The sequence below is a fragment of the Xiphias gladius genome, chromosome 10, assembly GCF_016859285.1.
Source record: "Xiphias gladius isolate SHS-SW01 ecotype Sanya breed wild chromosome 10, ASM1685928v1, whole genome shotgun sequence".
Classification (NCBI taxonomy): domain Eukaryota; kingdom Metazoa; phylum Chordata; class Actinopteri; order Istiophoriformes; family Xiphiidae; genus Xiphias; species Xiphias gladius.
The window spans coordinates 11,364,001-11,377,834 of NC_053409.1; the positions used below are offsets into that span (position 1 = coordinate 11,364,001).

The 13,834-nt window shown below is 41.2% G+C and overlaps 1 protein-coding gene across 1 annotated transcript in view; it reads left to right on the plus strand.

Moving 5' to 3' along the window:
• The window catches only part of LOC120795452 (ryanodine receptor 3-like), a 108,483-nt gene that overhangs the window by 51,856 nt on the left and 42,793 nt on the right, over nt 1-13,834 (plus strand). Inside the window, exons 22-38 of the mRNA XM_040137394.1 lie at nt 986-1,089; nt 2,312-2,395; nt 2,713-2,872; nt 4,542-4,689; nt 5,010-5,212; nt 5,560-5,734; nt 6,142-6,350; nt 6,439-6,638; nt 7,085-7,151; nt 7,235-7,395; nt 7,537-7,702; nt 8,644-8,730; nt 8,936-9,162; nt 9,645-10,452; nt 10,861-11,061; nt 12,894-12,996; nt 13,519-13,650. Of these exons, the coding sequence (XP_039993328.1) occupies nt 986-1,089; nt 2,312-2,395; nt 2,713-2,872; nt 4,542-4,689; nt 5,010-5,212; nt 5,560-5,734; nt 6,142-6,350; nt 6,439-6,638; nt 7,085-7,151; nt 7,235-7,395; nt 7,537-7,702; nt 8,644-8,730; nt 8,936-9,162; nt 9,645-10,452; nt 10,861-11,061; nt 12,894-12,996; nt 13,519-13,650 (3,235 nt within the window). The remainder of the gene's footprint in view (nt 1-985; nt 1,090-2,311; nt 2,396-2,712; nt 2,873-4,541; nt 4,690-5,009; nt 5,213-5,559; nt 5,735-6,141; nt 6,351-6,438; nt 6,639-7,084; nt 7,152-7,234; nt 7,396-7,536; nt 7,703-8,643; nt 8,731-8,935; nt 9,163-9,644; nt 10,453-10,860; nt 11,062-12,893; nt 12,997-13,518; nt 13,651-13,834) is intronic.

Genomic DNA, 13,834 nt, shown 5'->3' on the forward strand with positions numbered 1-13,834 from the left:
TAATACCGCCAGCTTTTATACAGGCCTTCACTTTGTCCAGCTCCTCAGCAGAATCTTTAATTTAGCATGAAGATATCTGTAAAGTGTGAGACCTGTTTAATGAATTCAAATCTGGACCTTAACATTTATTGTCAAGAAGTTTTCTTTACGTAAGGTGCGGGGGTTGGAGCACTGACAATCTGTCAAATAGTGGTAATAACTGTCAAGAGCTAGCCATGGCACACATAGTATTAAATGTGTAAATAGTGGATGTGGTTCCACTGCAAATTACTCTGTGCTCTGTATCTGTGTTTAATTACAGCAGCATTGACAGTAGATGTTCTACGGCAGAGGGAATAAACAAAGTATTCTCTGTTATTTAGTCCTGGTTGCATATAAATACCTTTTTCATTTGTTGTTTGTTCCACAAATATAATTATGTAAGAGGAAGAACTGCCAGAGAAGAGATTTCCCACAGAGCTCTTGTACTATTCACAAAAGAGCTGGCTGGTGTTCATTGGACCCCCCCCCCCCCCACACACACACACACACACACACACACAGCTGCATATCTGTACATAGCCCTGCATGTTTTTTTGATAAACATCCACCATTGCCATGCCGCCTCCTCTAAGCAGCATTGCCAAGGGATTAATTGGCATAAAGTGCAGCCTTGAGAGAGGTATTACACCTCTCACTTGGTCTTCCAGTTGTACACCTCTCTGTCTTCTCTAAGAAAACATGCTCCCTTGTTCCTCTTTCATTACATATTCACTAGAGTAGACTGTCTTACCACTGCAACCAGTAGCACCCTCTGCTCAGACCACATTCCCATTCCCTTGTTAGTTCACAATGACATTGATTTACGAGGCTGTGAATTTCATATGCATATATTTAGTAAACTTTCTAACATGGTGCACATACATATGGAGCTATGGAAGAGCAATGTTGGAGGCTACGGAGGAAAGTTGAAATATTATTTCTGTGACTGTTCTCTGTCTCACAGATAAGGGATGATAATAAGCGGCAGCATCCATGCCTCGTGGATTTCTCCAAGCTACCAGAAACAGAAAAGAACTACAATCTACAGATGTCAACAGAAACTCTGAAGTATGTCGAGCCTCATAGATTGATTTTCTCCACAGCATATACTTCTGTGTTTGAAAAAAAGAAGAAAGAGAGTGTGGGAAGGAGTCAAATGCAGAAGCAAACAAATTAATTACAGACAAGTTGTTTTGTTTGGTTTAAACAGTTGTTTATGAGCATTAATTAGGAGCATCACATACATCATTAGAGGCAGATATAGTATAAATCCTAGTTAAGACTAAAGTAGGTCACTCAGCTCAGTGAACTCAGCTCTCATGGAATACGTTATTATGTCAATGGAGAAAGTGCACAGTGTTGATGTTTGACGTGCACGTTCTGAACCGCAGTAGCAGCAGCGATATGGAAACAAAAAAGGGTCAAAAGTATTGTAGCTGTTTATAATTTGAATGTATTCAAACAAAACGTTTTCACACATTCAGACATGGTGATACACAGTTACAATACTTCTGACACTATTTTATTTCCACATGCCTCCCGCATCTGTGTGTATCACTCAATACTTTGTTCCTCGCAGAAACCTAGTAATGATTCTATGAAGACCCACCTGTGGGGTGTAGAGCAGCATCCTTTTCATTCTGCCCAACTGGAAGAGTCAAGGACAAAATGATGAAGTAAACATTTTTTGGAAGGGTTATATTATATTTTCTTTACGATAACAATAAATACAGTCATGCCTGTGGTCAGGTAGGTTCCTCACTTTTTTTTTAGTCTAGAAAATTCCCATTTCCATTTTCATTGTTGCACCACCAAACAAGTCTTTCTCCCAGTCTGTGGTCGTTTTTCACTTGTCAGTGCTCTGCACAACATTTGGTTCTGCTCGTTGCAGTCCCAGTGAGACCTATTACAAGTGGTTTACATAAATGCTCTCTAAATGATAAAGGAGAACGTTGACATTTGCTGTGATTAATCTTGATCTGCTGCTGCGGAAGACACATCTGGGTGACACTGATGCGTTTCTGGGCCACATCAAACTAATTTTTACCGCCACTTTGTCCTCTCACAAGGTGTGAAGAAAATCTATCAAAAGCACTTCACACCCAGTTCATTCCTCTGGGTATTCTTTGGCCTTTTTCTCCTGACAGATTAGGACATGCACAATTTAACCCATCACTGCTCCCAGCCCTTCTGTTGCTACTGTTAGATCTATGTGTACAATGTCAAATCAAAAGTAATGTCAAGGTATGGTTTAAGCACATTCTGAACTGTATGTTGTTTTCCCCCACAGGACCCTGCTGGCATTGGGGTGTCGTGTGGTTCAGGTGAATCCAAATGCTGAGGACTCCCTCAAAAAGATAAAACTCCCTAAGAAGTAAGAGTGCATGCTTATATTTATTGTATAAATTTCACCAGTATGCACATTTCGAATCTAAACATAGCTCATTGAAATGAGCTAAACATATAATGCACCAGGCTATCTACAGTAAGAGCAACTATGAAATGATACATCAAAAGGTGTGTAAACCCAGTCAATGATCATCAGAAAACGTCCAGCACCATGGGAAAAAATGTACTGTTAACATACTATATGTAAATCATAATGTGGGTCAACTAGTTCTGGTGGATTTACCCTGTGTTACAGCCATAACTGAGGGAATTTTTTTTTTTTCCTTTAATATTTTCCTGTAGCTACATGATGTCTAATGGATATAAGCCATCCCCTCTGGATCTGTCTGACATAAAACTGACTCCGGGTCAGGAGCTGCTGGTGGACAAACTGGCAGAGAATGCACACAATGTGTGGGCCAAGGACCGTATCAAACAGGGATGGACCTACGGCATTCAGCAGGTACACTGGTGTATACATGTACAGTATGTTGGGACCAAAACAATTATTTTGTCTAAAAAAAATCTCCCAACATGCTTTTTAAGGTCTAAGCCTTAGTTTTAAATACAATTATAGAAACAAGCTATTCTCTTAATATATAAAGAAAAAGAGGCAAAATTTCCATCCAGCTTTGGTTTTGTCTTTTTAATGTACTCAGTTTCTCCTTCATGGGTCATTAATTTACCTCCCACGCAGTCTATACCTTAACAGTGCACACGTCAGACAGTTTGTTCAGTCTAACATATCCGAGCTATAAGTCATTATGCAATGCGCAGCAAGATATTCTGCAATAAAGGGCAACAAGCCACAGAACATATTGTACAGAACACATCGGATAGAGCGTGTTCCTTCTCATCTGTTGAACGCACAAAAGCTAAAACTGTATAGACTTTAGGCGAGTTACTCAGGTTTTTGGTGCATTTTTGCCAGTCTTGCCATGGATCGGACACAGTGTCCTGAAATGATACATTTTCCAATGCTGCGCCCCCATTAAAACAAGATATTTCAATTAAATAAGAAATAAATCTTTTAAAAACCAAACAAGTTTATGATACGACCTGAGCAGTCCCAGTGTAGTTGGTATTGGAACAAAAGTTGATGCTTTTTACTTAAAAGTCTTAATTTACTACATAGATAAAGAAATGATGTGATGAATTTTGCAAAATATCACCAAGTACAATAACTCTTGCTACATTAGGTGAGTAAGAGGCTCATCCATTTTGCCTTATTTTGGAAATAATGTGGGAAAAAAGAGGCTTTCTATTTGAATGCTGGTCCCTGAAAGCAAGAGAAAGCTTAGAGTAAAGTGAAAATAATGTACCATTTAGAAAGTACTTGAATAATGTTTGTGTAAACCATTTTTCCATTTGTCCCTGCTGGGAAACATTATCCAATATGGCTTATGTTACACCCACCAATATGCACTTGTCAGTTTGCACAGTAAAACACTTTAGCATCTACCCAAAAAAAATTTCTTAAGGCAATGTACGTACATTATAATTTATGTTAACACTTGATGTGACCTTTTAACTGTATATATATATATATATAGATATATATATATAGATATATATATAGATATATATATATAGATATATATATAATATATTATATATTAATTGCAATATAGTTTACTGATTAAACAATCATTGGCAAAACGTTACCCTTGGGAAACACTTTAAAGCTGGTGTTTTTACTGTTTGTAGATCAAAGGTCGTAAAAATGTCACAAGGTTTTCCATTAAGCCCTTTAGTAATGAGAAAGCTGTTATGCCAGACTAAACAAACAGCCTGTGATCTTAATGAGCAAAGCAGGATTTCAAATTAACTGCTACTACTAATATGATATCTCCATGTTTTCACCTTGGCCTCCACTGGGAGTACTTCGAAATGGGAAATGACACAGGAAACCTAGGGGAAAGTGATGAGCAGCCATAGCCCAATGGCAATAAATGGCCAATTAATTTCTCAATTACTGGGATTGACAGCACAGTCGTAGCAAAACACAACAGTTGTACGACTGAGCTGGCTCCCCTTTAGCTTGCCTACAATTAATGAAATAAGCAGGAATAGTTGGGGGAGGGGTGGGTTTGCTGCATAAAATGTTCTCGGACTGCCTCCTCTCCCTGCAGGATCTGAAGAGTAAGCGTAACCCTCGCCTGGTTCCCTATGTTCTGCTCGATGAGCGCACCAAGAAGTCGAATAGGGACAGCCTGCGGGAGGCTATCCGCACTCTGATTGGCTATGGATACAACATTGAGCCCTCGGACCAGGAAGGCGGTGAGTTTGACTCATGGATGTATGCCTTTCAAAAATCACAGATGTTCAAATTATACAGTAGTAAAATTAGATAAAATGCTTGTTACAAAGAAAAACATTATGTCCTGACAAGTGTGACTTAATTTCCCAGTCCAGATATCTGCCTCCCAGCCTCTTTCAGGCTACATTGAAAAAGAGTATAAAACAATTGCCTTAAACCTCACCAAGTCTTTGAAATCAATGGTTCCGTTATTAGTTTTCTTATTTGTTGGAGGGGATTCTGATGGTTCTGAAGCAGCGATCCACACTCTGACACTGTGGCTATTCTTTCCACCCTGTAGGACAAGTGGCTGAGCGGCTCAGCATCGATAAGATCCGCTTCTTCAGAGTAGAGAGGACATACTCGGTGAAGACAGGGAAGTGGTACTTTGAATTTGAAGCTGTGACGGGAGGAGACATGAGAGTGGGTTGGGCCAGACCTGGATGTAAGCCAGATGTGGAACTTGGAACAGATGAGCTTGCTTTCGTCTTTGATGGGTACAGGGTACGCTATATCCAACCTAACCTAACTAAATTCTTAATATTCATTCGCACTGCACTACACTACAGTTGCATTTTTCTGAGAACTCTGGAGGGCTGCACTGATGTTGAATCCAGTGTCATTTTCTTTATACTGTCGAGCTGACTTGTCTTATCCCTTTATTTAAATACTTCTTGAACTTCATGAAACAGATGAGACTGAAATGAGTGGAACCCCATGGGTTTTAAAAAACAGTAACTGATGTTAAGAATAAATATTTTGATTCAATTACATGTTATATTGGCCATTTTTGGTTGTCTATATGCTATAATCTATTTCTGAGGGTCTTATGTGTGCTTATATGCATATAGGGCCATTGTCTGAACATGGGCAGCCGTTTGTTCGGGCGGTGCTGGCATGCTGGGGACGTGGTGGGCTGTATGATCAACATGGAGGACAAGTCCATGATCTTTACCCTTAATGGAGAGATCCTCATCACCACCAAGGGCTCTGAACTCTGCTTCACTGACTTTGAAACTGAGGATGGTGAGAAAGTGTTCGTGTGTGTGTGTGTGTAAATGTGGATACGATGCGTGTGGTTACAGAGCCAGTTATAGAAGCTGAAGGTCAGGGAGTATCTGACTGATAAGGTGATTGGAGAAAGAGTTGTTGGTCATATGTCCTCGACCTCCCCCACTCATCTTCAGATAAAGCCTTCACATGCAGGGCAGGGAGCGTTAACCTGGAACGACCATGCTGGGGACATAAGTGAAGTATAAGTGGCTCCCTGTAACGAAATCACCCTTATTTAATGTGGCACTTGTAAACTGCTTTTTTGCAAAAGCTGGATTGATTTTCCCTCCCTTCCTGCTGCCTGTGTTCTTAGAGGCTTTTTATTCTCTCTCTCTCTCCTCTTCCCTCTCCCTCCTTTACTTCCTCTGGCTGTCCTTCAGGGTTCATTCCAGTGTGTAGTCTTGGGCTGGCTCAGGTGGGTCGTATGAATCTGGGCAAAGATGCTAGCACCTTCAAGTACTACACCATGTGTGGCCTTCAGGAAGGGTTTGAACCCTTCGCTGTCAACATGAACAGAGAGGTCACCATGTGGTTCAGCAAGCGTCTGCCTACTTTTGTCAATGTGCCGAGGGACCATAATCACATCGCAGTAAGAGCAAAAGCAGAGAAACGCTTATTTTTTGCAGTGACAAAATTGGTGATTGGATGAATACAAAGACTTTCTCAACTCTTTTCAGGTAACCAGGATTGATGGCACCATCGACAGCCCCCCGTGTCTTAAAGTCACCCACAAGACGTTTGGCACCCAGAACAGTAATGCTGACATGGTGTTTTGTCGTCTCAGCATGCCTGTAGAGTTCCACCCCTTCTTCAAGTCCAGTCCAGTTGTAGACATGAATGGAGTGCATGAGGAAGATACCCTTAAAGTCAAACACAGGTGCTCACCTCCCCAAACTCATGGATTTAAGCTAAGCTGCAAGCAACTCCGAGCTGCTTTTTTTGCATCATGTTTTTATTTTGCTTTGTTCATTGATCCAAAATAATAAAAAATCTTGACATTTAGTGGATCATTCAAGATGAGTTTTACTTAGTGTGTTCGATTTGAAATAAACTTTATCTGGTCAAAGGTGTTTTTTTTATCAGACATTTTATAATGGCTTCGAACATTACTCGGCCAATCAGATCAGAATTGCAAAAAAACTCTTAACCTTACGAGATGCAAAAATGGGCCACACCCTCAACACCCTGTAGTCAAGGTTCATGCAGAACACTCAATGTATATTTATCAATATCTATCAACTAGATGTACTTGAACAGTATTGTTTATAATAATCACTTGCTAATTGTGGTTTCTGATGCCATTTATAACTATATCCTTAAAAGGTATCCATTGAGGTCTGTGAGGCACAGTGATGAAAGCAGACGAGTGGACTACAGCAGCATCACTATGGTACTGACTAATTTTTTGTTGGTTGAATACATTTAATTTGCAGCACGTACAATATTGCCTAACTCTGATATGTGTCATTACAGTACTATTATTCAGTGAGGGTCTTTGCTGGTCAGGACCCTGCCGGTGTGTGGGTTGGATGGGTAACCCCTGACTACCATTACTATAGCAACAATTTCAACCTCACAAAAAACCGAACGGTGACTGTAACCCTGGGTGACGAGCGAGGACGAGTCCATGAGAGGTAGAACCATTTCTGGGAAACCTTTGCAACATGCTTCTTCTTTTCTTTGAACGAAATGCAGCAATCTGTGTGTAGCTTATGTCTGCTCAGCCGTAAAGTATGAGAAGACATGATTAATGGCTTATATTTGCACTCCGATAGTGTGAAGAGGAGTAACTGCTACATGGTGTGGGGTGGGGATGTGACCAATGCTGCTCACACCTCCAGTCGCAGCAACGTGGACTTGGAGATTGGCTGTCTGATAGACCTGGCAACCGGCCTGGTAACATTCACTGTCAATGGCAAAGAGATATCCACATCCTACCAGGTACTGAATGCGTATGTTGTATAAACTAAAGGAATAAATCTGGCAAAATCTGATTATGTCTGACTAAGTATAGCTCAAATCAAGATTCTAATGTTTAAGAAGACGATAGTAAGTCTAATAGTCATAAAGCCAATTTTTTTTTTAGCAAACTAGACACAGCGTAGTGCATATTTATGTGAATAACCATGTTCTGTAACACTGCACATGCAGCAGAAAGAAACTTCTCCAATAGACCTCCAATAACTGTATTTAAGATATTTTAATCCTTTTTAATATCTTGAATTAATTTCAGGGAGTTTTTAGACTTTGTAGCAGTAACAGTTGCTTTGTAAGGACTTGCAGGATATGCAGTTTTACTTTTAAACTTGCTTGTTATTTTGCTACCTCACCGTTCATTTGTACCTTCCACCACTTGTTCATTTACTGTGTACTTCCATCCACCAATCAGTCATATCACAATCACTACCTGTCTAACTGTCAGTCCTTCTGTGGTTTATTCTGTTGACCTTGAGAATAAGTCATCTTCTGTGTTTGCATATTTTCCAAACAGAGCAGTGACGTCTGTATTGTCGAATTTCAGACTTAGAATTTGCCTGTTCAGTTGTACCATGTGAGATAAATCTTTCGGAGGGTATAATCTTCTTATGTTCCCCTCACTGAAATTCTGGAAGGCTTCACCCAGTGCTGAGTCATCCCGCCAGCCAACAAGCTTGAAAGATCATGCATACACACAAGCCGACATCACACACACACACACACACACGCACACACGCACACACACACACAAACACACAAACACACACTCTAAGTAGTGTGGTTTCATGACACATAATTAAGCTGCTTTCCACAAGTCTTGCTCTCTCGATCCTGCTCAAGCTTTTGATGTGTGCTTCCTGTCTGGACCTTTTTTTATTAACTTGCTAGTCTTTTTTCTGCTCCAGGTGGAACCGAACACCAAGCTCTTCCCTGCTGCGTTTGTGCGACCCACCAGCCCGAACCTCTTCCAGTTTGAGCTGGCTAAAATAAAGGTAGAGTCCCCCAATTGCTCCATTACAACAGGCGCGTTGCATGTATGTTGGTCTATAGTATCATAACAATGTACAAGAAGGAGGCAGAACTCCTACAAGTACAGAAAGTGAGTATGCAGAGCTTTTTTACCCGCTTGTTTGGCATTGAATAACTCTGATATTCCTGTGATCACTCCATCCATCCGTGTTTGTTTGTCCTATCCAGAATGCCATGCCTCTGTCATCAGCCATCTTTAAGAGTGAACATAAGAATCCGGTGCCACAGTGTCCGCCCCGTCTAGATGTCCAGACCATCAATGCAGTGCTTTGGAGCCGCATGCCCAACTCCTTTCTGAAGGTGGAAACAGCCAGGGTCAATGAGAGACATGGCTGGGTGGTCCAGTGTGTGGAGCCCCTGCAGATGTTGGCTGTACACATACCTGAGGAGAACAGGTACAAACAAGAACGCACATACAGCGGAAATGATCTGTTGATTATCTGATCCACAGAAAACTGATAACAATAACTCCAGCTTTGACCAGTTAATTTTTGTTAATTTTTCACATAAAAATGCCAAAAAGTGAAACCTTTTTTTTCTGATTTACATCTTTGTAATCTGAATATTTTGGATATTTGAGACAGGTATTTTTCACTATTTTCTGATATTAAATTAGCCATTGATTAATCAAAAGATATTAAAGAGGTTATAAAATAGTGAAAAAAATCCTTACACACCAGTATGGCAAGGTCTATTGTGATTGCAATGTGAGGTACTTTGTCATGCACAAAGCTAAACAGAAATGGTTTTCGTCATGACAGTGCTTGTAACAGTATGTTTTACTATCCTGTCTAGTAACCAACACCTGTCAAGCTTCTGTAGGTTAAATAATAACATTAAACTGTATTTTAAAACACTGTCTACTTTCCTTCCAAAGGTGTGTCGACATCATGGAGCTGTCTGAGCAGAAGGACATGAGGAAGTTCCACTACCACACCCTGAAGCTCTACTGTGCCCTCTGTGCTCTGGGAAACACCCGCGTGGCCCATGCCCTCTGCAGCCACCTGGACCAGTCTCAGCTCTTATACACCATCGACAATCAGTACCTGTCAGGCATGTTGCGTGAGGGCTTCTACAATGTCCTGATCAGCATCCACATTGAGACTGCCAAAGAGGCACGACTCATGATGAAAGACGAGTTCATCATCCCCGTCACGGCTGAGACGCGCTCCATTCGTCTCTTTTCTGATGCTTCCAAAAAGCACCTCCCGCCGGGGGTGGGGCTTAGCACCTCGCTCAAACCGCGCCTCAACTTTGCCCCGCCCTGTTTCATCTGCACCAAACGGGAGCAGCATCTGTATAGTCCCCAAATCCCACTGGATGCACTGAAGGAGAAAGCAATTTCAATGTTGACAGAGGCTGTTCAAGGTGGAGGGCACCACATCCGAGACCCTGTGGGAGGAGGTGTGGAGTACCAGTTTGTGCCAATCCTGAGGCTCATTAGCACCTTGCTGACTATGGGCGTATTAGGGAGTGAGGATGTTTATCAGATCCTACTGCTCATTGACCCAAATGTGTTCAGAGAGACACATGAGGAGGGAGCCACGGGGGCCACAGACAAAGAGGGACTTACAGGGGCAGAGGAGAAGGCGGTGGAAGCTGGAGAAGAGGAGGCAGCCAAGGAGGCTAAGCAGCCAATGAAAGGACTGCTGGAGAAGAGGCTGCCCGAGCCTGTCAAACGACAGGTAATAATGAACACACATGAAAAGATCCAGCAATACCTTAAATGTGTTAAACCTTAATGTAAAGCACTGAAGGTATATCACCAAAACATGTAAAATCAATGAACATCTTCGTCTAGTGCCACTTCACTCACTAAAGACTAACACAGCTGTGCTCTCAATCACATGCTCCATAACTGCTCCACTATAATAGACCTATTCAGAAGTCAGTCAAACATGAAACGGCTCTGTCTTGGTATTGAACAAATGATCTCTTGGGTAAAAATGTCGCTTTAATAAATGAGGTAATATGAAGCCATAAGACTGTTTCTATGTATCCCTAGCAGACTTGCTCGTAATAGCTGCATCTAGGCATGCAACAGTGATGCAACACCATTTGCTGTTGGTCTCCTCCCCTCGTCTGCTCCCCAGATGTGCGAGCTGCTTCACTATTTCTGCGACTGTGAGCTGAAGCACCGCATCGAGGCCATCGTGTCCTTTTCTGACAGCTTCGTGTCAAAGCTGCAGTACAACCAGAAGTTCCGCTACAACGAGCTGATGCTGGCCCTCAACATGTCAGCCGCTGTAACTGCAAAGAAGACCAAAGAGTTCAGATCACCTCCGCAAGAACAGGTGAGATGAGGTGATAGTCACCGCTTTAAGGGATTAAAAATGGTCGGAAACACTGATTTACACGAGTGAGTTTCAGGTCACCACCTAGTCAGTGCTACTGGCTACTGAAATGCTAGTGGTTCCCACAGTGGATGCTCCAAGATTTGTTTCCATTTTTTTTCAATGTACATTTACAATACATTTTTTAAAATGTTTAACCACCTCAAAAATCCAGGCGACATTTACATTAACTACATTTTTATGTTGTACGATATGGATTTTATGTCATGTTCTATTTTCAAACATCAATAAACATCAATGTCCTCATATAGGTTAAGCAATTCAAATCAGTGCATGATGCCACGTGTGTCTTCTGCCCTTAAATACATTAAATTCAAGCTAATTTTCTTTTAAAACGGAATGGAAAAAAAACCCCATAATTCTATGCTGCAGGTGCACCGAAGCTAACTGGAAGGTTAGGAAGATGTCAATCAAACACAGTCTGCATACTCCCACACGCTCCTGAGCAGAGCTCTAATCGTCCAACACAACTGAAATCACCTGCGTGGGTGTATCACGGGTGTGCAGGGCCTTTAATTTTTATTCACTGTTTAGTGTTCAATTTATTTGCAGAAATGCACAGAAAACTAAAACAGCTGACATATTTTTTGAAGGAGAATAGGCCTTTAATATTTAATATAATATTGATATTATATATATCAATATATACATATATTTATTAATATATAAATATACTGTATATATTCTATACAGTATGTCATATGTGACATAATCACTTTGAAGGGGTGTCGTGGTTTGAAAAAGTTTGCAAACCACTGATCTAATCTAAGATGACAACGCTGCCCAAATGACACCCATGTCATGGCATCTACACTGCCTGCTCCACACTGTCATGAAAACCACATCACTCACTCTCTTATGTATTAAATAATAATAATAATAATCTACTTCTGCTGATGCAAACTGGGTGGAATGTAACACCACTTTTCACTAACTTACTGCTCCGCCATGACATCTTTACCTCGGCGGTTTAAGAAAAAGTCGTACCTCCGTTCATGTGATGCTGACAAAGCTCACATCTGCCGTGTGACTTTGTTGATGCTCATGTGACATAAAGGTGCGTGTCAGCCACAGAGGGTAAATGCTAGGAACTGTGCATCATTCAGAACTGATGAGTCTCACAGTAAAGTACACATTAATCTAAAATGACTGACCACAAAGAAAGCCTGCAGGCCCCGCTGCTTCAAATGACGCATGTAACTAGATACTTCTTTACATAACTTCTGTAATTTTCCACATACATGGCTGATTTCTTTCCCCTTCCTTAGATTCAGTTTTTGTTTTTGTATGCTGAATTCCCTAATTTTGCTCAAAGAATGAGAGCTGGTCCTTGCTTCAAAAGTTCCTGAAATCACTCTCTTTGTGTGTGATGACAACAAGTACAGCAAACACGTGTTTTGTGTGTGTGTGTGTGTGTGTGTGTGTGTGTGTGTGTGTGTGTGTGTGTGTGTGTGTGTGTGTGTGTGTGTGTGTGTGTGTGTGTGTGTGTGTGTGTGTGTGTATCAGACAAAGCCTCAAGGCGAGTTCAACGTTCTTGTCTGTGGTGTCATTGCTGCAGGGAGGTTGCACTTGCACGCTCACCTTTGTCATGGTGTCCTTCAGTCTATGAGTACAACTTCAGCTGTTTTTTCTCTCTTTGAATCTCATCACACCGTGTTCAGATTGCTTTTGAAACAAAAGAAAGGAAGAATTATCAGTCGTGAGACAAAGACCATTTCATTACTTATGTATGTCTATACACTTCTGTGATTTCATATTTGTTCATATTCTAGATCAACATGCTGCTGACCTTCAGTATGGGAGAGGACTGTCCGTGTCCAACGGACATCCAGGGTGAACTCTACGATTTTCACAACCAGCTGCAGCTCCACTGTGGTGAGATGCATTAATAATTACATTATTCTTATATTGCTCCGATTGATTCTAAAGTTAATTACAGTGTTTTTCAAATGAAAAATATGGAACATATACAACTATTGTGCTTTTTTGCTGCAGTTGCTTGAGCCTCCATTGTGTTAACATCAGCTGAATTGTACTAGTACTTGCACTCAGAAATGCTTTCTTTTTCGAGAGGCACTGAACTATAATTCCTCTGCCTCCAGAGGAGTTATAGTTCAGTGCCTCTCGATGTTTTGATAAATAATTGAACTGTCCAACTACCGATCTGATGGCAGTTTCAGACACACACACACACAGCGCCGACCTGTCATGGTACCCTCCACACAGAGAACATTTTAAAAAAAACAACTTGAAAATTGCCTCAAAACAGGAGAAGCTGTATGTCCCATTCGCATCATACACGTGACATGACTAACCCCACGGGAAGCCAAGCTCGGCAGAGATATTGCTTTAATATTCTCCATGAATATAGTGTGTCTATCTGTTTGTGTGGTACAGGAATCCCTATGGAGGAAGACCAAGACGAGCAGGATACATCTATTAAAGGTCGTCTCCTAATGCTGGTAAACAAGATCAAAGGCCAGTCCCACAAAGCAGAAGAGCCCACAGAGAAGGAGCAAGCCGCACCATGTGAGGAAATCAATGTTTTTAATTCAATGCTTAAATGTTAATGACTAACATTTAATTTCTACTCAAAATTCGTATTCTACTCAGAAAGCACCAAACCAAACCATCATGGCCTTATAACCGTAGCAACAGACCAAAACAGCAGCAAGCTGGGATTGGCGAACGCTCTCTTCATAAGCTTTTCACT